We start from the raw sequence: 26327 nt of genomic DNA, 5'->3' as shown, positions 1-26327 counted from the left end.
GGTGGGTTACAAATCATCACCTCCTGCCCAGCAGCCAGAGAGCAGCGTCAGCCCAGGGTGCAGAGCCCTCTCTGCTCCTGAGCCCCTCAGGGCAGGCTGCAGGCAGGAACCCTCTTATTCTGGTCATGTCCTTGCTGTAGCTGGTGTGAACCCAACCAGAGAGACAAGAATTAGATCAAAGATATCCCCATCCTGGAGAAACCCTTGGGAAGGTACCACCCTGAGACAGCCACTGTATGTGGCTGAACGATGGTTATTTGGGGCCAGACCAGGGCAGAGGCTGCCCTTCAGTCCTCATGCCTGCCACGCTTCACCCCCATCCTTATTTTCTCCTCTCAAACATACAAGGCACTGAAGCAGTCTCATGCCCCTGTGCTGCCAAAGTTATTTGCATTCTGCTCATTACAGCTTTAATTTAATCTGCCGTCACGAGCTGCGTGATCAGCATGCTGCTGTGCTGCAGCTCCAGAGCCTGAGGCAGGGCAGGGGCTCATGTGAGGGCTGGGGCAGCTGAGACCACCAGCACGAGGTCTCCCTGCACTGCCCTAAGCTTTTTCAGGGTGCAAACAGCCCAGGGAAGCGTTCCCCCTGCTGGGATTCTTGCCAACACCGTGCTCAGGTTTACTCCTCGTTCGGAGCCCGACACGTTTTTCACCCCTCTGAGCCCTCTTGAGCTATTTGGAGAGCTGTACTGGTCATGCTGAGAAGGGCCCTGCTGATTGCAAAATAAACCTGCTGTCCCCACCGGGCTGCCCTTTGAAGTGCAGTGTTCCCAGAGTATTTGCTGATCGTCTTCAGATACGTGCTGGCTCGCACCATGGTAACACTTTCATGTACAGTATCTGTTTCATATCTCCGTATAATCTCATTAGGGATGCACAGCCAGAGTTACTTACTGACATTAGCTTTACTCATTAATAGCATTATTGGACTTGACCGGTAGTGTTGCTAATGCCCAGGAGACTCTGTCCCAGCCCAGGATCCCATTACGCTGGATTTGACACAATTTAGAAACAAAACCCACCCCGGGATATTTTCCTGTGGTGCCGGTGTCCCTTAGGACTTGCAGATTTACATCACTCCCAGCTTTTTGATGGGGTTTTTGAGGGAGAGGAGATCTGTATTTTGTTTCTCATTGTGGGAAGGAAGGGGGTCACACTTTTGCTGGCCTTACCTCCTCCTCCTGGATCAGACAATAGCCACAGTGTGTTCCTGGGCCCATGTTCTCATCTACCTAATCCCAACTGAGACAAAGGGTCTTTGCCTCCCTGAGGTGCTAAAACCAGGGGTCAGAAAATACCTGCTGGTTTTTTGCCCCTTGAGTAGCCTAAAATGGCCACTAACTAAGGCTGTTCTCCTGGCTGCTGTTGCAGAGGAGAACGAGTTCATTCTCTACGCCACCCGCTACTCCATCTACCGCTACGACCTGGCCTCGGGCATCATCGAGGAGCTGCCCCTGGCAGGGCTCAGAGGGGCAGTTGCCCTCGACTTTGACTACGACCACAACTGCTTGTACTGGGCTGATGTCACTCTGGACATTATCCAGGTGAGCCAGGGGGTGAGGAGGCTGCCGTGGGTCAGGCTGCCCCTGGCATCACCTCCTCGCACCAGCGTGTTTCATCCACGCCCCGAAATACAAATGTTTGCCTTGGTGCTGCTCCCCTCCCAGCTGTCTGTCTCTACCTGCCTTGCACACCTGACCACACTCACCTTCAGCCTGAGGAAGTTCCTCATCTTTTATTCTGATTATTATTATTTTTTTTTTTTCCCAGCGTCTTTGCCTCAACGGCAGCTCTGGGCAAGAAATAATCATAAGCACCGGGCTGGAGACAGTGGAAGCTTTGGCCTTTGAACCCCTCAGTCGGTTGCTGTACTGGGTCAACGCTGGGATTCCCAAAATTGAGGTACAGCTCAGCCCACCTGTGCTACGGAGATGTGACTGTGGCAGTGCATATTTTATTAGGGAGCAATAATTCCCTGCCACAGATTTCATGCTACTTTAAGCAAGTGCAGTAAACACAGCCCTCCTGGTTTTGGTTTTTGGCCCAGGTTGCCAATCCAGATGGAGACCTGCGACTCACTGTCCTCAACTCCTCCATCCTTGAGCGACCCCGAGCCCTCGCTCTGGTTCCCCGAGACGGGTAAGAAAGAGTAGCACAAGTAGGAGCCCTGGTGCTCCCCAGGGGAACCATGCTGATCCTTCAGCACTGACAGCACAGGGGAGAGGGCTGCATGGACAGCTTGGATAGCAAAATATGGGCACAGACACAGCACGACGGGTCCAGCTCACAGTCCTTCCCTCCAGAGCCCACTCTTGCCGTCACACGCCCAGCCAAGCCACCTCAGAGCAGAGATCACAAACTGTTTATTCTTTCCTGCCCATACCTATCTACTAGTAAATAACTTTTCCTGCCAGTAGAACTGGTCTGGTCAGTGGGCAAAGCTGCAGTGATGCATGAGAAACTAAGCTGAGCTCAAATTCAAGAGCTAAATCTAAGCTGTATCTTCCTGAGCGGGGTTTTTGCTGCGGCTGCAAACGCAGCTCTGACAAACCTGAGCTGTCTTCAGGCATCTGTGCTAAAGTGAAGCAGTTCACAGCAAGGTGAACCTGCAGCTGCACTCACACCACGGAGCTTGCAGCTGAATAAGCCTCTGTGCTGCTCGTAGATCTGCTGCTGGCGTTCATTAGAATTGCAGAGCTCCCCTTTCAAAGGCGTGTCGTGCAGGGGACACGGAATGTAAAGCATTCAAACCCCTGCTTCTGCAGCCTGGTTCCCTTTGATGAGCTGTTCTGTGATGATTCCGAGTAACCTCTCTGCCTGTTGTCAGGTTGATGTTCTGGACAGATTGGGGAGACTCCAGAGCTGGGATTTACAGGAGTGACATGGACGGGTCCCTGGCCGGGTGCATCGTTTCGGAGGGGGTGCGGTGGCCAAACGGCATTTCCGTGGATGACCACTGGATCTACTGGACAGAAGCCTACATGGACAGGATCGAGAGGGTGGATTTCAATGGGATGCAGAGATCTGTCATCCTGGACAGCCTCCCTCACCCTTATGCTATTGCTGTGTTTAAGGTTTGTTTTCCCGTTTCCATAGCAGGCAGGCTCTGAGCTCAGTGGTGGAGGAGCACTGAGCACACTGAATTTGGAGGGTGGGGATGTCATTTGGAGAAGGCATGATGCTTGCTCTCTTTCTGCTCCTGGCACATTCCCCCAAATCCCTGAAACAAGCAGGCAGGTGCAGTTAAACCCAGGACCAACATCCAAGAGTGTGCAGCACTGCACTGTCTTCCCCATGTTATTTGCCACTCCATTCCTGCTCAAATCCCACTTCAGTTCTTTCTCTTCTTGTCCCCATTTGGCTGGGGACATTTGCACTCTCAGTGTCCCCCCACATCCAGGATTTAGGGTGGCTTAGAGCAGGTCCTGCTGACGAGCACGGCCCCAGTGCTGCTGCCCCTTAAACTAAGAGCCAAGCCTGTGTTTCAGAATGAGATCTACTGGAATGACTGGTCACAGCTGAGTATCTTCAGAGCCTCCAAAACCAGCGGCTCCAGGATGGAGATCCTGGTCGGCCGATTAAATGGGATCATGGACATGAAAATCTTTTACAGAGGAAAGACGACAGGTGAGTGTGCAGATGAACTTCCCTGCCATTTGGAAATGTGTTCATCCCCAATTTCCAGAGGTTCCCAAGGCCACCAGGCCCTTCTGGCTTGCATTTCATGACTATATCCCCATTCCTGCAGGGTTTGAAGCTCTCAGGCACGGCTGTTAGGAATGAGTCTCATGAGTGTTCTGTGCTGCTTTTTGGCTGCCAGGAGAGATAATAAAAATCAGGGAGAGAGCTCAGAGGGCAGGCACCTGTGGTGGCACCTCATAGTTTAGGTCACAGGCCACAGCCTTTCCAAGCCAAGTGCTGTATGGGCCAAAAAATAATAGTGCCTTAGAGCTGCATCAACTTTGTCCTCCAGTTAGTCATCCATCTGAGCTGTGATAAGGCAGCAGCAGCCCCTGTGTGATGAATGTGCTGGTTTATATCCATTTTTAGAGGGGTACAAGACCATCAAAGGGCTCTGTAGGAGACTGGGAAGATGTTTAAGGCCCTTTGAACTCCCCAGAGCAGACGGCTCAGTGCATTCCTAAGGCCTCTCAGCACCCAACACTGCAGAGCAAGCTCTAAAGTCTGGGCTGGCAGGTGAAATTGGGTGTTCCCAGCCCTCTGTCCTGACAGTGCCCCCTTTCCTCTCTTCCCTGGCTCCAGGGGAGAATGGCTGCATCTCCAAGCCCTGCAGCCTGCTCTGCCTGCCCAAGTCCAACCACGGCAGGAGCTGCAAGTGCCCCGAGGGGGTGTCCAGCACCGTGCTGCCCACGGGGGAGGTGAGGTGTGACTGTCCTCGTGGCTACGTCATGAAGAACAACACTTGCCTGAAGGAAGGTAAAACCACTTGATTCTTGCTTCTGCTTTATGCTGAGAGGCATCTTCTGCCACTGGGAGAGGTCGGTGTGACCTTTTCTCTGTCGAGCAGGAGCGGGGCCCGTTTCTAAAGCCCGGCTTGTTTTGGTTTTCCCTCCTGCACCAGAAAACACGTGCCTGCCCAACCAGTACAGATGCTCCAACGGGAACTGCATAAACAGCATCTGGCAGTGTGACAACGACAATGACTGCGGGGACATGAGCGACGAGAGGAACTGCCGTGAGTGTCCTGTGGGGGCCCTGGCCTGGCCAAATTTAGATGTCTGCTGTGTTGGCATCTACACTGCCTTCACAGTCAGGGACAGCAAGAGGTGCTTTGGGGATGTAACCCACCTCCTCTGACAGACACACAAAGCCAGCTGGATGAGTTGTGTCCCACGAGGGCCAATATTTCCCCCTCGACCAGCTCAGGTGTCGGTGTCTAAAATCTGGTGAGACTGATGCCAGCTGTGTTTGTCTCTTGCAGAAATTGTCTTCTGAAGCTAGTTGAGGGCACAGCCAATGCTGAGGAAAAGAGTGCACACAGAAAGTGACTTTTATCTGCAAGGGTCTCTTGTTGAGCTGATCAATCAAGTTCACACATTAAAGATGGGAGGTCGCGTTTTTGAGCAAAATTAGGGACTGCCAATGTGTGCAGGAGGGGCAGATGTTCCACAGCTTGGAAGAGCTGAAGGGTTTGGATTAGTGCATTGTGGAAAAAGTACCACAATTTACAGTTAGGAATCACTGGGGGACCAGGTGTTCCTGGAGAGATGCTGTTTATGCCCATTTTGTACCAATAAGGAACTTATTTTCCTGCTAATATTGACACACCAGTCAGCAGAGTCCACGTGTGAGTTCATTGCCTGGTTCCTGGCAAGGGAAAGCCTCTGTAGGTACCCATTCCTTGTCAAGGGGTGACCAGTGTGGCACAGGGATGCTACCTGGGATAGCGACACTCATGTCTAGCTGTTCCTCTCCTTTGGCTGCCCTGTCTCCTCCCACCACCCTTGGTTTCAGTCCCCCTCCTGGGGAGCAGACAGCTCTATAGCCTCAGCTGCTTTCTCCCTAGCTGGGAGTGGGCATCAGGAGCTTCAGTCCTGATCCCCAGACAGAAAACTAACCCCTTTCTGCTCTGCTATACTCCGAGTACCTAAAAATGACATTAAAATACAAGAGGAGTAACCCAGGCTGCACTGAGCAAAGCTCACAGGATGCTGTCTTTCTCCCTTCACCTCTCTGCACTGAGTACACACACTTAGGCAGCAGAAACCATTGTCTAACCACCACCTTAACCTCCTTCTCCTCCTCCTTCCCCTCCTCTCTCTCCGTCAGCCACCACCGTGTGCGACGCCGAGACCCAATTCCGCTGCCAGGGCTCGGGGACCTGCATCCCACTGTCCTACAAGTGTGACCTGGAGGACGACTGTGGGGACAACAGCGATGAAAGTCACTGTGGTGAGTGCCCTCACTCCAACCTCCTTCCCTGTGCAAGGCTGGAAAGCTGCTCTCCAGCATCTGTGCTGCTCATAGCTGCTGGATCTGGGGGCCTATGGAATGCTGGTTGTGGATGTTTAAGGGCAAGGCAGTGCTTTGCCAGAGCCCCCTGTTTATCCAGGCTAACAGCTGCCTCTTCATCATTTACTGGGTGCTGGGAAATGGGGGACAGGACCATCATTTACTGGGTGCTGGGAAATGGGGGACAGGACCATCATTTACTGGGTGCTGGGAAATGGGGGACCAGACCATCACATACCGGGAAATGAGGGACAGGAGAAGAGAGTGAGGCCGTGTGCTGGTTCTTCTCCTCTCTGGGACATTTCTGTGTCATTGTCATCCAGTTGTCCCACTCTGCTCCTTGGGTACTCCCAGTGACCTGAAGCCAAGTATTTTGTTTGCAGAGGCCCACCAGTGCAGGAAAGATGAGTTCAGCTGCAGCTCAGGGATGTGCATCCGTCTCTCCTGGATGTGTGACGGTGACAACGACTGCAGGGACTGGTCTGATGAAGCCAACTGCACTGGTGAGTGCTTTGATGGGCCCAATAACCCTCACAGCCTGTGAGACATTGGCCAGCACCTCGGGCCTCAGTTTCCCTGCTTGTCAGAGCACCCAGCAGAGCTCACCTCGGGCTGATGTGATGCTCCAAAATCCCAGGGTTTCTCTCCTCCAGTGCCTTAGGGCTTGCTGGGAATTTGCTGACAGCTTTTTGATACTCACACAGTGATCCAGCTTTGCTTTTTGCTTGCAAGGTTGCACCAACAGGCAGTGGAATGGGAAACAGCTCTGTGGCTGCCAAGCAGCCAGAGGATTCTTCTGGCAGAAAGGGCTCCCCTGTTGCAGGAAGGCAGCAATCAGGCCAGTGTGCACTGGCAGCTTTTCACAGCTTCAATCTGTTTTCCTGCCATTAAATATTGTTGCAGAAAACAGGCACGTTCTTTGCAGCTTCTCCACAATTAACTGATCTGAAGAAAAGGCAGATTTAGTTCAGGAATTGTCTCCTAGCAGCCTCATTGCTTCGTAGGCTTGAAAGCCTCAGGAGAGTGTCCTAAGAGGGAGTCACACATGGAAGACCTGCTCTTGTTTTACTTTCAACTCAGATTGATGCAACCTGGCTGCCAGAAATAATATTATTCCTAGTTTGTGTCTCCTGTGCAGCGAGTCCTGTGAGCCTCGCTGTCTTTGCATTTTCAAGTCACAACACTCAACTCCCCTCATCACTGCAGTGTAACACTGATGTTCCTCAGCAGCCTCCTGAGCTTAACACCCACACAGAGCCCTTTTCTCATTAGAAAAGCCAACAGATAACATTGTTTCTTAGTGGAAAAGACCAATGCAAACAAACAAACAAAAAAACACCCAACCAAGCCAAAAAACCCAAATATTTGCATGAGAAGAGACTTCTGAGAGTAGGCAGCATTGGTCCGCCAGTGAAAGACTCAAGATTGTATTTATAAAACAACACATGGGGTATTTCAAGATAACAAACAGTGGTTTCCATGACATGGGGCGAGATCTGATGGGCTGATGGGGCTGGGGGAACCCTTTGGGGTGCACAAGAGCCCTTGGGAATGCTGGCAGCAGCTTTGCTCTGGCTGCACCCTGGAGCCACTGGGGCAGACAGCTGCTGTTTGGGGCTCTGGCAGGAGGATTTAGGAGATCCCTTTTCAGGCCTGCAAGCTCTGTGTGTTCACCCCTGAGGCATTTGCTGTGCCTGGAGCACACGGGGTTGTAGCACTGGGAATCCTGGTCATTGGTATTCCGGGAGCGCGGCTTCGTGAAAAGGTTTAATTTATATTGGTATCACTTATCTCTCCTATGAGTTCCTCCAGAGAGAATTACTACAGGAAAGGAACCTACTTCAAAAAGCACATCGGGTTTGTAAAGCCCTGAAGTTGAAATTATCTAAGAGGATCACAATTATTTGAGGAACATTCCGTCTGACTTCACCGGCTGCAATTATTGCGCTTATCTAAAATAATTACATTTCACGCTGAATACCTAATAGAATATTACTGCCACAAGATTGTACTATTTTGAAATATCTGCAAGTGCATGTCACTCTCTAACCTGGAGCTCGGTATCATGCAATTTAATTAAGTTGAGCATTGCTTTTCTCAATAACTCCGAGCGCTCTCCTGGTTGAAGAGCAGCATTTGTCTCTGAAGTGACAACACAGGCTCGGCTTCCACCCAGATGCCCCACAGGCAGAGATTTCCCTGACAGGAGCCTGAGGAAAACCCCCAAGGAGAATTGTGTTTCTAGTTTGCTTTGGCAACACGGAAAAACCTTGTTTGCCTTAATTAAAGGCTGTCACTGAGTTTGCCCAGCACGGGGGACCCTGATGCTCTGCCAGGACTTGCTTGACCTCTGTGACATTTCCTTCCATCTCTGGCAAGGTGCCACCACTGTCACCTTTGCCTGCACACACCAAGGGCTGAGATTAAAGGGAAAGAGGCTCCTGAGTGTGGGAGAGCTTTGGGAGGGCTCCAGCCTCCAAAAGCCATCCCTGGGGCAGGAATGAGCCATTCCTCACAGCAGGCTTGTGAGCAAGCATGGCAAGGAGAGGAAAAGACCTGGGAGAACCTGAACTCATGGAATTCTCCTGCCTGGGGTCCATGGGGTGGCTGCTTGTGCTGGGACCTGCCATGGCACGAGATCCTGGTGCAGGTGGAGGGAGTTGGGTGTGTGGTGGTGTGGCCCGACTCATCACGTGCCACAGCTCAGCAGGGACGTGGTGACAGCCCACAGGTGACACCCCACACTCAGGTGTCCCCCTGGCTCTGGTTTCAGCAGTTTATCACACCTGTGAGGCCTCCAGCTTCCAGTGCCAGAACGGCCACTGCATCCCACAGCGCTGGGCTTGTGACGGCGACGCCGACTGCCAGGACGGCTCTGATGAGGACCCTTCCAACTGTGGTAAAGTGTGCTCTGTGTGTGGGAAGGTGTGCTCTGTGTGTGGTAAAGTGTGCTCTGTGTGTGGTAAAGTGGCTGTGCCATGGCATGGGAGGGATTTCTACACACCCACTGAGGTAAACCAGCAGCAAACTCAGGGGGATGATCCCCGTCCCTCCAAAAGCACGCACAGGGAGAAGGCAACTGGGGCTGTGCCGTGGATTTTTGTGGTTAACTAAACCAGCTTAAAAAAAAATCAAAACAAACCACACAACATCCACCCAATTCTGAATTTCAGAGAAGAAGTGCAATGGCTTCCAGTGCCCCAATGGCACCTGCATCCCAACCAGCAAACACTGCGACGGCATCAACGACTGCTCTGATGCATCAGATGAGCAGCACTGTGGTGAGTACCAGGGCCTTGGGGCCCCAGCAGCCAGGGCTGGCAGGCTTTATGGTCTGCCAAAGCCTGTCTGGCTGGGAATAAAGCCCTGCTGAGATAATGGGAAAGCCTTAGTTAGCATTCAGCAGCCCCCTGGGAAATGGGCGGGTCAGCGAACTGCGCAGTTGTCAGGCTGGGACACCCAGGGAGGGCAGGGAGGTGTTGTGTTCAGGGAGGTGACCAACCCCTCCTTTTGGCTTTGCACCCTGATGCATTATTGGGTGAAAGCAGCCTATGCAGGGACAAAGCTCATGTGCAACTCAAGCAAGTTCCCATTTGCCTTGGGAACGTTCTGCAAGTTCCTGAAATCCACCCGGGTCTGTGCAGATCCCAGCGGGTGGAATTCCTGCTGCCAAGGACAGCAGAGGTGCCACCCAACCCTCTCCTCCTGACCTGCTGTTTCTCCAGAGCCCCTGTGCACCCGCTACATGGATTTTGTGTGCAAGAACCGGCAGCAGTGCCTGTTCCACTCCATGGTGTGTGACGGCATCATCCAGTGCCGGGACGGGTCAGACGAAGATGCCAACTATGCTGGCTGCTGTAAGTGATACTGGGCATCTCTGCTAAAGGAGGGTTGGATAGAGAATGAAACCAGAGGTTTGGAGAAAACCAGGGTACCAGAAAGCTGCCAGATCTAAGAGGTGGCTCTGGAGGGTAATGCTCTGCTTATAAATCCATGATTGCCTCTGAGTGTGGTCCTGCTCAATCATGAGCTTCCCTCAAGCCCTCTGTCTGTACACCAAACCTGTCCATGCTGCCCTGCAGCCCAGGACCCCGAGTTCCACCGGACCTGCGACCAGTTCAGCTTCCAGTGCCAGAATGGGGTGTGCATCAGCCTGGTGTGGAAGTGCGACGGGATGGACGACTGTGGGGATTACTCTGACGAAGCAAACTGTGGTGAGCAGCACCTCAGGGCCTCCTGTCACTGCAACTCCAGCCTCCTCTGAATTCCAGGAGCATGGAGTACAACCTTCTTCATGTTTTACACGGGCACTCACGTGTGTACATATGTATTCCATGTGCACATCACAGTGAGTCCTGTGTGGAGATCAGTATCACTGCCCTTGTCCTGCCAGTGAAGCACAATGAAAATCCAATACAGCTGGCACATCTTGTGCTTGACTAAGTCCTATGTGACGGTATTTGCTGCACAGACTCCCAGCCCAAAGCAGACAGGCAGTTTCCAGCCAAACTCAATATTTACCACTGTTCCCTGGGTGGCTGGGGGAGCTGTACCCAGCCAGGCGAGGCAGCTGCCTCTTCATTTCAGAATTGCTGGGTTTGCTTCTCCCTTTCTGCCATGCTCTGGTGGATTTTGCTGCCAGCTCTGGTTCTGAGATCATGGGTGGTGTCTGGCCACAGAAGTAACAGTGGTGGCAACAGGCTAGTGAGGGCTGGGGAATGCTGGAGATGAAGAGAAAGGATCATACCTGTGTTGGGTGATATTCTTTGGGCCAGCCTGAGGTGCTCCCAGAGCTCAGCTGTGCTGAAAACTGGTGAGGTAACTCTGGGGCTCACAGGACTCTCCTCTCCTTGTCAGAAAACCCAACAGAGGCCCCGAACTGCTCCCGGTACTACCAGTTCCAGTGTGGGAACGGGCACTGCATCCCCAACCGGTGGAAGTGCGACAAGGAGAATGACTGTGGGGACTGGTCTGATGAGAAGGACTGTGAGGGTAAGGACACACAGTGCTCTGCTCTTCTCTGGGCTGTGACATGCTGAAGGACCACTCTCAGCATCAGCTGCCGTGGGACAGCCTAAGCCAGCCCCTGTGGCCCCAAAATCCCCCATGAACGGGCTGAGTGTGCACTCCCATGCACCCTTTCACTCCGTGTTTTTGGAAATCCCAATTTCCAAAACCTGGAAACCTTGATTTCCAAAACGAGGAAGTGTTTTCCCCAGCTGTGCAGGTGAAAGCACTGGCCATGTGCTGCCTTGCCTGCTCCTCCGCTGGCCGTGGCTCTGGCTCTGCCAGGAGCGGGCACAGCTGGCAGCCCGTGCACAGGGGCAGGGAGCTCAGGGCAGGCTCTCCCCGGGGTGTTTTTTAGGTTCTCCAGTTCATCCCATGACCACGCTGATCCCACCGACGTGTTTGCCCAACCACTTCCGCTGCAACAGCGGCTCCTGCATCACCAACAGCTGGGTGTGTGACGGGTACAGGGACTGCACCGACGGCTCTGACGAGGAGGCCTGTCCCACCCCACGTGAGCTTTCCTCTCCCTCACCCTTCCCCTCTTACTGCAGGATCACTTCTGCAAGGAATGTTGGCCTTAAGGTCCACGTTGCGGGGTTGAATTACACCGTGGTGTAAAAGTTTTGAGGCTGAGGGGAGACCTCGTGGAGGTCACAACTTCCTCGGGAGGGGAAAAGGAGGGGCAGGCACTGAGCTCTGCGCTGTGGGGACCAGGGACAGGACCCCAGGGAATGGTCTGGAGTTGTGTCAGGGCAGGGTTAGGTTGGATATTAGAAAAAGGTTCTTCCCCCAGAGGCTGGTTGGGCACTGCCCAGGCTCCCCAGGGCAGTGGGCACAGCACCAAGGCTGCCAGAGCTCCAGGAGGGTTTGGATGATCCTCTGGGGCACAGGGGGTGTGACTGTTGGGGATGGTTCTGTGCAGGGCCAAGAGTTGGACTCGATAATCCTTGTGGGTCCCTTCCAACCCAGCACATCCTATGACTCTGTGCTCCCTCTCTCCCCGGGGTCAGCCCTGCTGCCACCAGCTGGGACACTGCTCCAGCTCCACGAGCAGGACATTCCCTGCAAAGCAGTGGCTTTTCCAGCCCTCTGCAGTCAGGAGAGAGGATGGCTGAGGCTCCATCCCAGCAGACACCATCCACCTGCAGGATGGAGAGAGATTGCCATCTAGTGGAGTCGGGACCTGGGCACGGGTTTTGGTCCCTCCTGGTGACAGCCGCCGTGGTTTCCATGGTTTGGGTGGTTTCCTCCCTTGCTCTGTGTGCAGGACCCAACGTGACAGCCACCTCCCCGGCGCTCCCGGGGCGCTGCAGCAGGTTTGAGTTCGAGTGCCAGCAGCTGCACAAGTGCATTCCCAACTGGAAGCGGTGTGACGGCGTGAGGGACTGCCAGGACGGCACCGACGAGAGGAACTGCCGTGAGTGAGGGGAGGGGAGAGGCTCTCACCTGGCTCCTTCCCTTGGGAAGCTCCTTGTGAGGACAGGGAAGCCACCCAGGGGTTTTGTTGCAGGGGAAATCCTTGCAGTAAATGCAGTTTTACGGAAAAAAAAAAAAAGGAATTAAAAGCCTCGACAGTGCCATTGCCATTAGAAGTCCAGTTGTTGTTTAACATGGGATGAGCTCCAGGTTCTTCTGATGCCACCATGCCAGGACAAGACACCCCTGTGACTGACACATCAGCCTGAGCTCCATCCCTGACATGCAGCCAGTGCCTGCTTGGGAAGCAGCACTGGCACTGCAAACAGCCCAGCCAGGGAACTTCCCTACCTTGAGTCCTGAACTGTTCTGCCTTTTGCAGCTACCCAGAGCACCCTGTCGTGCCCTAATGGTTACAAATGTGAGGATGGAGAGGCCTGCATCATGTTGACAGAGCGCTGTGATGGATATCTGGACTGCTCAGACAGCAGTGATGAGAGGAACTGTACCGGTGAGCAGCAGCCCCCTCCCATTTCTCCTGCCCTGCTCTGTCAGCACACAGAGCTGCTCTCCTGGACACCTGACCTTTCACTCACAGCATCCGTGACTTATCTGCCTCTGTTCAGTTGTGCAAGCTACCCCCTCATCCATTTATCACTGGGACAAACTCCACATCCAATTTCTACACCGACAATTTGTCTTCCAGCAGCCTCAGACACCGAAAAAATCATTGTAGGACGGTTAGGAGCAAAGCTGTCTATTTTACATGGCCCACAGGTGAAGCAATAGTCTCCTGCTCTGTCCCCCTTTGCAAGGTGACCCTCGGAGATGTGGCACGTGCCCTGCTGCCATCACTGGCCCTGCCAGGGTGGCCCTGTGGAGGCAGGGGGGGCACAGCCCGCCCTGGGCAGATAACGGCGCTCGATCGCTGCCGCTGGCCATGAGCTCCAGCTGCCTTCCCACTGAACTGCTCGGGGGGCTGAGCATCAATCAGGTTTAGTTCTTTAATTAAATATTGATTGGGAGAGGCTGGCAGGTTCAGGGGAGGGGGAAGGAGCTGCTGAGATGCACGGCTTGGCCGCTGTGCCAAGGGGAAACCATCTCTTTTCCTCTCAGGTAGCTTGTCCTGCTGTGCCTGTCCACGGACCCAGTGGGTTTCATTTCCAGCTGTTTAGGGAAAGCAAAGCAGCAGCAGTTTGTCTCTGCTCTGCCTGGCTTCTGCCCAGCACTGGGAATGAAGCTGAGCACCCACATGGGGCCAGGCCAGGGCCCTTGGGTGTGGGCTCTGACACATCCCTGGGGGGAGAGGGCAGGGAATGGCCCAGCTGGATTTGGGATGTTTCAGATCAGCACCTCCAGCCCCACAACTGCCAGTGCTGGGTTTCACAGTGCTTTTATCCCCTAAATGCCTCTCCCAAGGTCAGGCAGTGATTTAGCCACCGAGCTCATGCCAAGGCAATCCCCAAACTTTAATTACCAGCCTTTGCTCGGGTCCTTCTGCTGAACACAAGATGTGATAAGGAAAAACACACAAGGAAAGGCCCTGGGTGACTGACAGGGACAGTACAGACTCATTGCATCAGTAGAAGAGTGACTTAGCTTGCACTGTTCAATATGCACTCACACTTCCAAAATACTCAGTATTTCATCAACAGCCACACTTTATCATCCCTCAGGGGAAAGGGGATGCTTGCACGGTGCAGAATAAAGACAATCAAGACATTTTAGGTAGAACTAAGAGTACCAGGGGTAAATTCCTGCTCTGAACTGCCTTCTGTGAGCCTGCTCTTCTCCACTGATAACCCCTCCTAAATCACACACCTCATTTGAGTGGTGCACACACTCCCTTCAGTCAGTGCTGTTTCTACCTCCACCTGTTGTTTGTGGAGAGAACACAACTCCTGTTTCTCTCCTGGGCAAAAGGCCTGTTTCCCTCTGACAGACTCACTTTTCCCTTTGCCTGCTCAGATGACACAATCGTGTACAAAGTCCAGAACCTGCAGTGGACAGCGGATTTCTCCGGGGATGTCACTCTGACGTGGGCCCGGCCAAAAAGGATGTCCTCCACCTCCTGTGTCTACAACATCTACTACAGGTACATCCCCCCCCACACTGCATGACCTGTTGTTGTGCTGAGTAAAAGCCAGGAGAAGCATGAGCACAGGTATCAGGGTGCTGCAGAGAACCGTGCAGAATCAGGCCTGAAAGATGCAGAGCTGCTCAATCAAGTTCTGCTTGGAAAACCTTCTGAGATTTGGTAGCAAAGGACACCCAAAATAGGTGTAACTAGAGGGCATTTGTGACAAACTGTATTTGTTTTCTCCATGACTGTTTACTCAGACAGTAAAGTAGCTATATTCATTTTTTTTTCCACTTGGGTCTTGTCTTTGTATGACCACTAACAGCAAGAACAGAGACAATAAATTAGAACACAGCAGTTATAGAAAACCTCAGAGGCTTTTCAGCCACCAAGCCATGGTTAGTTTAGGCCTCCCAACAGCATCTTTTCAAGCTGGTGGCGTGGCTTTACCAAAAAGAAAGCTTTTAAAATACAGATAAATGGTTCCACACCCTCTGGGACAAACTGAGCACCATCCTGACCCGAGGCGTGCGGCTCTCTCGCGCAGGACGGTCGGAGAAAGCGTCTGGAAGATTTTGGAAACCCACAGCAACAAAACCAACAGCGTTTTGAAGGTCCTCAAGCCTGACTGTACCTATCAGGTGAAGGTCCAAGTGCAGTGTCTGAGCCGGGTCTACAACACCAACGACTTCATCACGCTGCGGGCACCCGAAGGATGTAAGCAGAGCTGCCCAGCTCCTGGCAGTGCCCTCACTCGTGCTGCTTTGGCTCAGAAAGTAGATACCACACAGGTATCCCTGTTATAAAGAAAAAAAGGCCTTTCCATAAGCCTGGGATTTGTGCTGGACTGGGAAAAAGGACCGTCCACCCCTTTGTCCCAACCTTTCAGGGCAAACCTGCTTCTCCCCGTGCGATCTGGACACACCACTGTGACTGTCACTGACTCCTCTGCTTCTCTCCCCAGTGCCAGATGCTCCCTTCAACCTGCAGCTGTCCCTGAAAAAAGAAGCTGAGGGTGTGGTGGTGGGCTGCTGGAGTCCCCCCGTGAACGCCCACGGCCTCATTCGGGAATTCATCGTGAGTCCCGCTGCCCGGTGGGATGGGGACAGCTCAGTGGGATGGGGACAGCAGCACGAGCTGGCCTGTCTGAACACAGCTAGCTCTGCAGGGGGGTGGGCCTGCAATAGGACATTTTATGTAGGAAATATTCTGAGAGCATTGGGCAAGTTGGGAGAAGAAATGCTGCAGGGCTGTAGGTGTCGGCACAGCCCTCGGGTTCATAATTTCACTCCTGGCTCCCTCTCTGAGCTGTCCTACTCCCTTCTGCTGACATTTGACACAGAGAAACCCTGTGGTGTTGCTGGCTGTGGAGCCCTCATGCCTTGTTTTGGTGCTCCCAGGTGGAATACAGCAGCAGTGGATCCAAGGAGTGGTCGTCCCTCAGAACCACCACCAACTACACAGAGATCAAGAACTTAGAGGCCAACACGCTCTACACAGTCAGAGTGAGTGTTTTCCAAGCTCTGTCTATGAATGTTCTCACCACTTTTCACTAAATATTCTAAGTCCTGCACAGTTAAGTACTTGCTAAAAAGATATCTTGTTAAAATCCTGCCCTTTAATGCCAACCCACACCAGGGGCTTGGCATTTGCACTGCTAATGTGTATAGTTTCAAGGACTGAATTAAGGCCCTTGATTTGCTCCTTCTCCCAGAAGGCCAGGCTGTATTATAAAATCCTCACTCCTAATTGCCCATTCCAATGTCACTGCAATTGCACTGGATCTGGGCCAGAGATAAATTTGGTCCTCAGTGTATCACTGGGAAAAGAAGCAGAGATCTGCCTGTGGGGAATGTCTGCACAGGGGAGAGGTTGGGTAATTATAGACAGAAGCAATAAGGATAGGAAATGAAAGTCTGCACAGTTAGCCCTGGGAAATGTGTGCTTTGCCATTGTCCATCCTTCCTGTGCTGAATGAGTTCTTGGGAAGTTCACTGGGAGGTGGGATAAATGTGCCCCCAAAATTATTCCCACAGTTGGCCGGAGCCAGTCTTTCCTCCTGTGGTGATCCTTCCCAATATAATCTATTCCCAAATAAATCTTTGGAACTGGATTTAGTGCTTGCATGGACTCCACTGGCACAGTTCTTACCTACACTATGGCCCATGGAGTCCAAAGCTCCTTATCTTGATGGGCTCCTCAAAGATCTCATGAGAGACCAGTTATCTGCAAAGAGGCTGCACCTCCCTCCTCTTAGATTCCTTTAACTGACTTTAAGCAGTCTGCTTTATCTCTGTATTAAGCATTTTATTGCCAAGTAATTAAGCTATTGTTTGCTTCAAAGCCCTTTTCCCATGAGCTCTGCCAGGTCTGTAACCTTGCTCTAACCCCATCCTCCTTTTGCATTATACAGCGTTGCTCATATTAACTCACCCTCTTCTTTGAAAAGGTTGCTGCAGTAACTAGTCGAGGAGTGGGAAATTGGAGTGATTCCAAATCCATAACCACCATAAAAGGCAAAGGTAAATGTTGTTGTTTCAGTCAACTCAGACAACACAACAAAAAGGCAGAGTATCAGCCTGAGGTGTCAGCTTCAGCAGGCACAGCCACCTCCTCAGCCTTTACTCTCCCTGTTGAGTCTTTTACACTGTTTTGACAACTTTGCTGTACCATTTCACTCAACCTGAGCTGCCTCAAAGCTCAGTGGCACATCTGGCAGGGTCACTGACTCCTCCTCTGTGGCACAGAGGATGGATGTACTGCCCTGGATTGGGCAAGGAGCCTGTCCAGAAGGTGCCCCTCTCTCCTAGACTGCAGATGGATTCCCTCTGACTTCTGCAGGCTAGATCCTGCCTTCAGATAGGCAAGACATTACCACCAACTCCTTTCCTCCTCCTCATCCTTCTCCTTCTTAGGTTATGATTATGATGGTTTCTGCATCTCCACTAAAAGACCATTACATGCTCCCAAAACATCACAACATTACAGCCTGACAGTAGATAAATTCAAAAAGCACAGTAAATCATTTCCTTCCCAACTTTTTTTTTTTTTTTAGAAAATACCTTTTGAGGTCGTTTGTATTCGTGCCAAATTTTTCATCCAAACTTACATTCCCACATCAAAACTTTCTGCTAATTTGTTACATAAAAGTGCATCCTCCCTGTGCTGACAAATAAGGGAAAGAAAACACCAGGCTACTAAAAGTGCAGGATTCAGATAATGTGAATTACTAGGTGGTTAGAAAAACAGGGGTAAAAAGAACAGAAATAACTTTCACTTCAGGTTTTTCATGAGTGTTTGGCAGCTGTCCCTGCCGATAGCTCCTGACCTCCCTCACCAGCTCCCCAGAGGCCAGGAGCTGTTAACTGGGATAGGAGCTCATCCTGCTGGGTTCAGAAGGGAAATCCCTTTGCCCAGACCTCTCTAGTTCCAGGCTGCACTGGGCAAGGCACAGATAAGGCAGCTTTGAGGTGGTTGATTTAAAAAATAACAGAGGTACAGCATGTCTGTGTCTTCCCTGGGTACCTGGCAACAGACAGGCAAAGGTGGGGCTGGGAGGATGGGGGTTTCTGCTCTGAGAGCTGGGTTAAATTAACTCCTAAACTAAAGCCTGTATTTTATCTGTCCCCTCTCAGTGAGTATTTTTATTTCTTTATGCTGTAGTAACAGCTCTTCCTCCCTTTCCTTCCAGTCATCCCTCCCCCTGTCATACACATTGAGAGCTACAGCGAGGACTCCATAAGTTTCAGCCTAAAAATGACCACTAATATCAAGGTAATGTTTTTTTCACCTCTCCTTCTAGGTCTAAAATAAAAGGCCTGCCTTGGTTTAACGGTGAATAGTGGGTGGGATAAGCTGTCACCTATCAAAGCATTGCAGTTACTGGATGTTTCATGCCAAATCATTTCTTACTACTCATAAACTGCCCCGGGGCACTTAATTAGGATGGAAAATACAATGTCAGGGGTGGCTCTTTCACTGTGTGAATCACAGTGAGCTCATGTTGTGTGTCCCTGTGCTTGACAGGTCAGTGGTTATGTTGTGAACATCTACTGGACATTTGATACCCACAGGCAGGAAAAAAGGACCCTGATCATAGAAGGAGAAAAGTCCATCCAAAAAGGTAGATTGTGAACAAAGTGTTAAATTCTGCTTTAGTCAACACCAAACAGGAAGGTTTATGGAAGGCTGTAGGCTTATCTTTTTCTTTTTTTGGCAACTAGTTTCTGTTTAGGAAGGAACAAATCTAGAGAGGACCAACCAGCAAACCCTGGGCCCCTGTTTTTAGGACTTGGAGATTTCAAGCAGATTTGGGATTTACCCCATACTGGATTTTGTATGTGGTTCTGTTTCTGACCTGCAAAAGGGAGGAGAAACAGAACAAGGATTTCTTGGGCTTGTGTACACTACATGTCCCTGTTAATCAGATTTCTGGTTTGGAAAAATCCCTGGTGTGCACAGTGTGGATATGGGAAAGCATCCAGACAGAGGAAAGCACGGGCTGGGTTAGATCCCAGAGCCCCAGGTATAAAGAAAATTACTCCAAAGCAATGCAAGCACAACCCAGGAGAGGCAGGCTCCTGTCTAAGACTGTCTGATGCTGCTGACCCTCCCCTCGTGCTCTCACCCTGCCCTTGCAGTGCTTTGCCTCACCTAATAGTGCACGTTTCTCTTCTTGCTCAGTGGCAAATTTGACAGCACACACCCCCTATGAACTTTCTGCTTGGGCTAAGACGGAGCTGGGTGACAGCCCTCTGTCTTTTGTGCATGTGGTGACCAGTGGGACAAGACCTGCATCCCCAAGCCTCAAAGCCAAGGCCATCAACCAGACAGCAGTGGAGTGCAGCTGGACTGGACCCAGGAATGTTGTAAGGCACCAAAACTCTTTTCTCAGCAGCCATGGTGGTGTTTAGCTCAGAGCCTCAAAACACTCTCCACATCTTAAATTGGGATTGTTCTGTTGGCACCGAATTCCAAGGCCTTGAAAATTTTATGCTCAAAAATGAGGGAAAGCTCCTGCTGCCCTTTAAACAGGAGCAAAGAAAGGCTTCTTGTCTGCTTGTTCAGTGCAGTGGAGAAGTGGCTTAAATACAGAGAACTTGATGCTCCAGCAGTCTTTGAGTTGACTGCTGTGTTATCTGAGCTGAGCCCAGGATTTTCAGGTGGGGAGCACAGAGACAAGTGGGCAGATTGAACCTGAACTTGGGCAAGAGGGAGGAAAAAGCAGGAAAAAGGGTCTTTGCTTTGTGTCCCCAAAAAGCGAGCAGCGATGCTCTGGGCTGTGCATCCAGACAGAGAAAAGCACGGGCTGGGTTAGATCCCAGAGCCCCAGGTATAAAGAAAATTGTTGTGGTTTTCCTCCACAGGTCTATGGCATCTTCTATGCCACATCCTTCCTGGAGCTGTACAGGAGCCCTCACAACACCACCACGACCTCCCACAACGTCACGGTGCTGGTGCAGCGGGACGAGCAGTACCTGTTCCTGGTAGGCTCCCCTCCTGCTCCCCCCTGGAGCTGCACTGGGGGCTGTGGCTACGTGAAGGCACAGTTCTGATCCCCTTCCAGGTCCGGGTGATGTCTCCCTACCAAGGGCCACCCTCTGACTACGTGGTGGTGAAGATGATCCCCGACAACCGGCTGCCCCCGCGGCACCTCCACTCCGTGCACACCGGCAAGACCTTTGCTGTCATCAAGTGGGAATCACCCTATGATTCACCTGACCAGGACATGGTAATGCCTCACAGAGCCCTCTCCTTGCCCCTTTGCATGCAAAACCCTGGCTCAAAGGCAGATCCTTGCCCTGCTGCTGATGGAGAACTCTGAGTTCAGGCCTGCCCTCCCTATAAAGTCATCATCAAAGTGCTGACACCTCCAGGACTCTCACTCCCATCAACCCAGGACTGTGATACTCATTTAAAAAGAGTCAGGTTTGGGATATTTGTTGCTGACAGAGACTGAAAACACCCGTGGGCATGTGCTAAAACACTTTTCTGGGCTTTGGCTTTGCCCAGGAGGGTAAAGCTGGGCTGGGCACTGCCTCCAGCTCCAGCCCCAACAAAGCCCAGTTGTGTTTTCTGGCACGCTGGTTTATGGCCAGGTCTCGCTCCACTGAGGCCAAGCCATTTTCCCAGCAAGCTTCCCCCTCCTATTCTGGTCCAGAGGCTTCAACAGCAAAGGTTTGAAGGCATAAATCTTCCCAGCAGAACTGGAAACCTTGACAGGGCAGGAGTTCTCATTGAATGCTTGTGATTCACTGAGAAATACAACCTGAGGTTTTCCTCCTGCCCTCATCTGTTCCAGTAACTGCATTTTCTGTATCAGTAAACACTGATCTCGGGCAGGGATCCAGCAAGAGGCTTGGAATCTCACTTCCCAGGCTTTCTGTAAAGGACAGGAATGGCTTAAATCAAATTTTTCCCCCCTGTCTAATGTCCTACCACTGTATGAGGTTGCTGGCAAGTCTGCAGGAAAGTGAGATGTTGCCCTGTGTTTGCCTTTCCTCCCCCTCCAGTTATATGCCGTGGCAGTTAAAGATTTAGTCAGGAAAACAGATAAAATCTACAAAGTGAAAACCCGGAACAGCACAGTGGAATACACCATCAAGAAGCTGGAACCAGGAGGGAAATACCACGTGATTGTTCAGCTGGGAAACATGAGCAAAGAGTCCAGCATGAAGATCAACACAGGTAAGGGACCCAACCCACCCCTGTGCTGCCTGGATGTGTCTGCATCACTTAGTCCTCTCCCACAGCCAAAGCCCAGCTCTGAGAGGCTTCCCTGGAGCTCCCAGGGAAGGTGATTAAACCCCCAAACAACAGCAGTGGAGAGGAAGCCTCTCCAATGGTGTCCAGGGAGTTTTCCTCCTGCCATATGGGGATGGGAAAGGCACCAGTTTGGCTGGCTGTGTGCACACCATCAAGCACCACTGTGGTCCTGCCATAAAAACTTACTGACAAACTCCTGCCAGTTTACACGCCACAAAATCCCTTTTCCGAGCAGGGTGTTGTGCTGAGCCCTAAAAACCACTGAGTTTCAGCAGTGACCACACTGCTGTGAAAGTGTCACCAGTGTTACAACTGCCTCTCTCCTCATTTGCAGTTCCACTGTCTGCACCGGATGCCTTAAAAATCATAACAGAAAACGACCATATTCTGCTTTTTTGGAAGAGTTTGGCGTTAAAGGAAAGTAATTTCAATGAAAGCCGGGTAAGTTGTGCTGTCTCTCCTGTCCTATGGAGAGTGTTCCAGAAAAACCTAGAGCAGAGTCACTGCAAGGTTCCTTTCACAGGCTCTTTAAAATCCACCTCAGTGTCCTTCACGAGCCCTCTGTGCAGAGCTCACTTATATTCCTGTCACGGCTCAGGCACCAAAGCTGATAGATCGAGTCAGTCACCTTTTGGGAACATGATTATCCTCTTAGAAAAGGACAATTGTGTGGAAGGACTGGGAATAGGACACTGTCCTACTGGCTGGGAGCGTATTGGTGGTGTTTGAGAAATGTCATTATTTAGACTTTGATGGAAGATCTGTGAATGTTGTCTGTGAGGACGTGGAAAGGTAGCAAACTGTGCCAACAAAGCCATCACCCTTCTGGGTTCTGTTTTGGGTGGTCTGGGGTGGGTGCTAAGAATGGAGTGAACCTGACAGACCAAAACAGAACCACAGAGTCATTAAGGTTGGAAAAGACCTCCAAGGTCACCCAGTCCAAGCCGTGCCCCATTCCCACTTTGTCCCTCAGCCCAGAGCACTGAGTGCCACGTCCAGCCATTCCCTGAACACCTCCAGGGAGGGGGACTCCACCACCTCCCTTGGCAGTGCCTTCCAATGCTTAACAGCCCTTTCCAAGAAGAAATTCTTCCTGTGAACCTCCCTGGGCCCAGCTTGAGGCTGTTTCCTCTCATCCTGTCACTAGTTACTTAGGAGAAGGGAGACCTCTCCTCCCTGAACTGGCCAAAGTCAAGGCACAATTCCTGGAGGAGGCTCCACATTGCTCCCTCCCAGCTGAAAGCCCAACAGATTAAATCCAACCCAGATCCAGGAGGAAAAACAAGTTTCAAAGCCCTTTTGGAGGGCGCAGACCTGCCCCCTCTGCAGCCGAGTGATTTGGGGTTTGCGTCTCCCTCAGGGCTACGAGATCCACATGTTTGACAGCCTGATGAACATCACAGCTTATCTGGGCAACACCACAGAGAACTTCTTCAAGGTGTCCAACCTGAAGATAGGTCACAACTATTCGTTCAGTGTCCAGGCCAGGTGCCTCTACAGCGGGCAGATGTGCGGGGAGCCGGCCACGCTCCTCTACGACGAGCTGGGAACGGGTGAGTCCCCGGCTTTTCACACACCCTCCTCAACAAAGACCCATGAAAGCCTCACAGGCTCAGGGATGTGAGCCCCACACACCAGTTATGGGCTGTGGGTGCAAGCAGCACTTCCTTCCCTCCCTTCCCCACAGGTGAAGACTCCTCTGCTGCGAAATCCGGCGGATCCACGGACGTCGCTGCCATCGTGGTGCCGGTGCTGTTCCTGCTGCTGGTGACCCTGGGCATTGGCTTCGTGGTGCTGTACATGAGGCACAGGAGGCTGCAGAACAGCTTCACTGCCTTTGCCAACAGCCACTACAGCTCCCGCCTCGGCTCGGCCATATTCTCCTCGGGAGATGATTTAGGTACGTGGCCCTCGGTGTCCTGGCATGGATTTGGGGACAGCCCTGAGGGACATGACATCCCTTGGTGTCCTGGCATGGATTTGGGGACAGCCTTAGGGACATGACATCCCTTGGTGTCCTGGGATGGATTTGGGGACAGCCCTGAGGGACATGACATTCCTTAGTGTCCTGGGATGGATTTGGGGACAGCCTTAGGGACATGACATCCCTTGGTGTCCTGGGATGGATTTGGGGACAGCCTTGGGACATGACATCCCTGTGGTGTCTGGCATGATTTGGGGACAGCCCGAGGGACATGACATCCCTTGGTGTCCTGGGATGGATTTGGGGACAGCCCTGAGGGACATGACATCCCTTGGTGTCCTGGCATGGATTTGGGGACAGCCCTGAGGGACATGACATTCCTTAGTGTCCTGGGATGGATTTGGGGACAGCCTTAGGGACATGACATCCCTTGGTGTCCTGGGATGGATTTGGGGACAGCCCTGAGGGACATGACATCCCTTGGTGTCCTGGCATGGATTTGGGGACAGCCCTGAGGGACATGACATCCCTTGGTGTCCTGGCATGGATTTGGGGGCAGCCCTGAGGGACATGAATGCTTTGGTGTCATGGAAAGGAATTTGGGGACATCTTTCAGGACATGAAATCAGTGCAAGAACTACTTTATCATGCTTTGGGCCACCTTAGGCATTAAAAGCTCTATGGTTTGATTTTGTCCTAAGAGTACAAAGCTGGCCTAGAATAAATCATAGAACGGTTGCAAAAAACACCCTTAAGATCATCAAGTCCAACCCTCCAACGTTTTCCCAGCCCTAAAATGCTTTCACTTGCACCTCTCCCTCCAGCACAAATCAGTTAAAACCTGAATATAACATAGAAAAACCAGGCAAGAGCACGAGGAAAAACACAATAAGTGGTTTTTAAGAACACCCTAACAGCTCTCTGGGTTTGTTTTTCAGGGGATGAGGACGATGAAGCCCCAATGATAACTGGATTTTCAGATGACGTCCCCATGGTCATCGCGTGAGGGCTCAACTCTGACTGTAAAAAAAACCAAATGGTGTAAATATTTTATTTGATAAAAATAGTTGATTGTTTATTTTAAAAATGCACTTTGAGTTGCAATACGTTATTTTTATATGGGCCAAAAAATAATAATAATAATAATAATAATAATTTTAAGAATACACTTTGTAGTAATCAACTGTGAATTGCAGACTAGGTTGGTTGAGTAACAAATTGCTTTGATTTAACATTAATTTAGTCTTACAAGGCTATGCTTGCTGGGCATGCTTTTAAGTCTGTGAGATATTTTCCGTTGACTAAATTGGCTACTCGTTTTATTTTTCTAAGACAAGAATAAATTTATTTAAAAAAAAAATTCAGGAGATTATATATGTAGAGAGAGATAAGTAATATAGTCCCTGAAGGTTTTGCTTTTACTTTAGAGAAAAAAAAAAAATCCTTTGGACTTTGTTTTATATGGAAGTATTTTTGTTGTGTTAATTTATTGGGAAATCTGCTCGTGAACAGATTTCCAAAGTCGTCAGACATTGTACACATTATTGTGTAGAACATGTGCCACTTTATCTTGCAAGGCAGTAGTATCTTGGCATCCCCATCATTGTTCTTGCCATGATAATACAAATCCTTATTTTTACATATTTTTTTCTCCCTTATCAAAAGACTCAATTTTTTGAGCAATCTCAGAGCTCGAGTCCAGACACGGCAGCACAAACTTTCTGGAGGAGTTTATCTTCCTGCTGCCCTACCTGGAAGCCAAAAGGGTCGTGCAGACCCTTGTGTGTGGGTGTGACAGGCCATGAGCCCATTACAGGAGGGGTTTTGGGGTCTGATTATCCCTGGGCAGCAGCACAGAAAGGTTTGGGTTGGAAGGGACTTTAAAGATCATCTCATTCCCCCCCCTGCCACGGGCAGGGACATCTTCTACTATCACAGGTTGCTCCAACCTGCCCTTGGACACTGGCAGGGATGGGGCAGCTTTTGCAGTGCTGTTCCAGCACCCAGCCTTTGCAGTTCTGCCCCTCCCTCCCAGGTTTGCAGTAATGACACCTCACACCCTCCCCTGCTGCCCAAAACCCCCTCGGGGGGCACCTGCAGCCACCGCGCTGCTGCTCATCACACGGGGCTTAATTAACCTGCAGTTCATGTCCCTAACACCACTCACAAAATTTGCCACTAGCACCTTAAAACACCCTCCCCAGGTAACGAGGACACCTCTCCTCCTGGAGCTTTCCCTCAGCTGCTGACACTGTGGTGGGACGGAAGGGGGAGCCTCCGGTGTGCACGACTGGGAAAGGCTTTGCTCCAGATTTTCCACAGCCCTATGGAGCAGGGATTACTGAACGTTTAAATTCGTTTGGTTTGCAGCAGGGATTCAATCCTCCCTCCTTAGCATTTCCTAAAAGCAGGTGTAGTTGCACCTTCAGCTCTAAGGAAAAAAAAAAAACACAAACATATATATCTACAAATATATTATTTTTCCATCGCTAGTCATCTCACATTTCCAGTAGACATAATCCTGGTTGCAAGAGCCAAGCAATGTCTACATACCACTGTTGAGCTTTTTGTTGTGGTTTTTTTTTTTTTTTTTTTGTGATGGCAAAATGTGAATCTCACCCAAATGTGACTCTCACCACTACTTGCCAGCCCAAGGGCCACGACAGGGGCGGATGCTCAGGGCTCTCACCTGTCCGTGCCCTGTATATGCAAACCCCCTCACCAGTAAATACAGCACACACTGTCTTGTCACACTGTTTCCTTCCCTTAAAACGAGAGTATTTTTTGCTGTGTAAATTAGGTTGTAATTGCAGTCTTCCTACGGATGAAATGAGAGAGGCCAACTATGTTTTGATACACGACCGATCCGTTTAATTTCACAATAGGAAATGTGTAAAAAGTTGAAGTCTGGATGGTTTGATACTCTATAGAAATACTGACTCTATTTTCAATTACTGGTGTTAGCATTCCTGGAGACAGATTTTTTTCCTCCCCCCCAGAGCTGGGACCAAACTAGAATCAGATTTTTATAAGTAGCAGCAAGCTTGCAGAGTTGCAATATTTTTACCTTGTTAGTGGGTCAGGTGATGTTCAGGAGTTGAAATTTTGAATAAATCAACCCAGCACACATAGCTCTATTTGCCTGGAGTTACAGCTA

General features: G+C 50.9%; 1 protein-coding gene across 2 annotated transcripts in view; it reads left to right on the top strand.

Annotated features, from left to right (window-relative positions):
* SORL1 (sortilin related receptor 1) overlaps window positions 1-24301 on the top strand; it is a 44992-nt gene extending 20691 nt beyond the window's left edge. Inside the window, exons 17-48 of one of the 2 annotated variants that reach the window (XM_018078693.2) lie at window positions 1374-1546; window positions 1773-1904; window positions 2050-2141; window positions 2830-3076; window positions 3491-3629; window positions 4266-4439; window positions 4585-4698; window positions 5793-5915; window positions 6359-6478; window positions 8752-8874; window positions 9149-9256; window positions 9701-9832; window positions 10058-10189; window positions 10833-10967; window positions 11341-11496; window positions 12253-12402; window positions 12784-12912; window positions 14370-14496; window positions 15029-15198; window positions 15446-15558; window positions 15882-15986; window positions 16931-17003; window positions 18173-18255; window positions 18508-18604; window positions 19165-19349; window positions 19848-19967; window positions 20048-20212; window positions 20994-21168; window positions 21581-21687; window positions 22607-22799; window positions 22934-23146; window positions 24109-24301. In XM_018078693.2, coding sequence (XP_017934182.1) covers window positions 1374-1546; window positions 1773-1904; window positions 2050-2141; window positions 2830-3076; window positions 3491-3629; window positions 4266-4439; window positions 4585-4698; window positions 5793-5915; window positions 6359-6478; window positions 8752-8874; window positions 9149-9256; window positions 9701-9832; window positions 10058-10189; window positions 10833-10967; window positions 11341-11496; window positions 12253-12402; window positions 12784-12912; window positions 14370-14496; window positions 15029-15198; window positions 15446-15558; window positions 15882-15986; window positions 16931-17003; window positions 18173-18255; window positions 18508-18604; window positions 19165-19349; window positions 19848-19967; window positions 20048-20212; window positions 20994-21168; window positions 21581-21687; window positions 22607-22799; window positions 22934-23146; window positions 24109-24176 — 4373 coding nt within the window. In that variant the 3' untranslated portion in view covers window positions 24177-24301. Of the gene's footprint in view, window positions 1-1373; window positions 1547-1772; window positions 1905-2049; window positions 2142-2829; window positions 3077-3490; window positions 3630-4265; window positions 4440-4584; window positions 4699-5792; window positions 5916-6358; window positions 6479-8748; window positions 8875-9148; window positions 9257-9700; window positions 9833-10057; window positions 10190-10832; window positions 10968-11340; window positions 11497-12252; window positions 12403-12783; window positions 12913-14369; window positions 14497-15028; window positions 15199-15445; window positions 15559-15881; window positions 15987-16930; window positions 17004-18172; window positions 18256-18507; window positions 18605-19164; window positions 19350-19847; window positions 19968-20047; window positions 20213-20993; window positions 21169-21580; window positions 21688-22606; window positions 22800-22933; window positions 23147-24108 lie in introns of both variants that reach the window. The other variant, XM_008926900.2, reaches the window with a different exon arrangement.
* Window positions 24302-26327: the final 2026 nt, after the last annotated feature.

This window comes from Manacus vitellinus, unplaced genomic scaffold (assembly GCF_001715985.3).
Source record: "Manacus vitellinus isolate BGI_N305 unplaced genomic scaffold, ASM171598v3 scaffold_41_pilon, whole genome shotgun sequence".
Lineage (NCBI taxonomy): Eukaryota > Metazoa > Chordata > Aves > Passeriformes > Pipridae > Manacus > Manacus vitellinus.
This window is presented reverse-complemented; position numbering and strand designations above follow the sequence as displayed.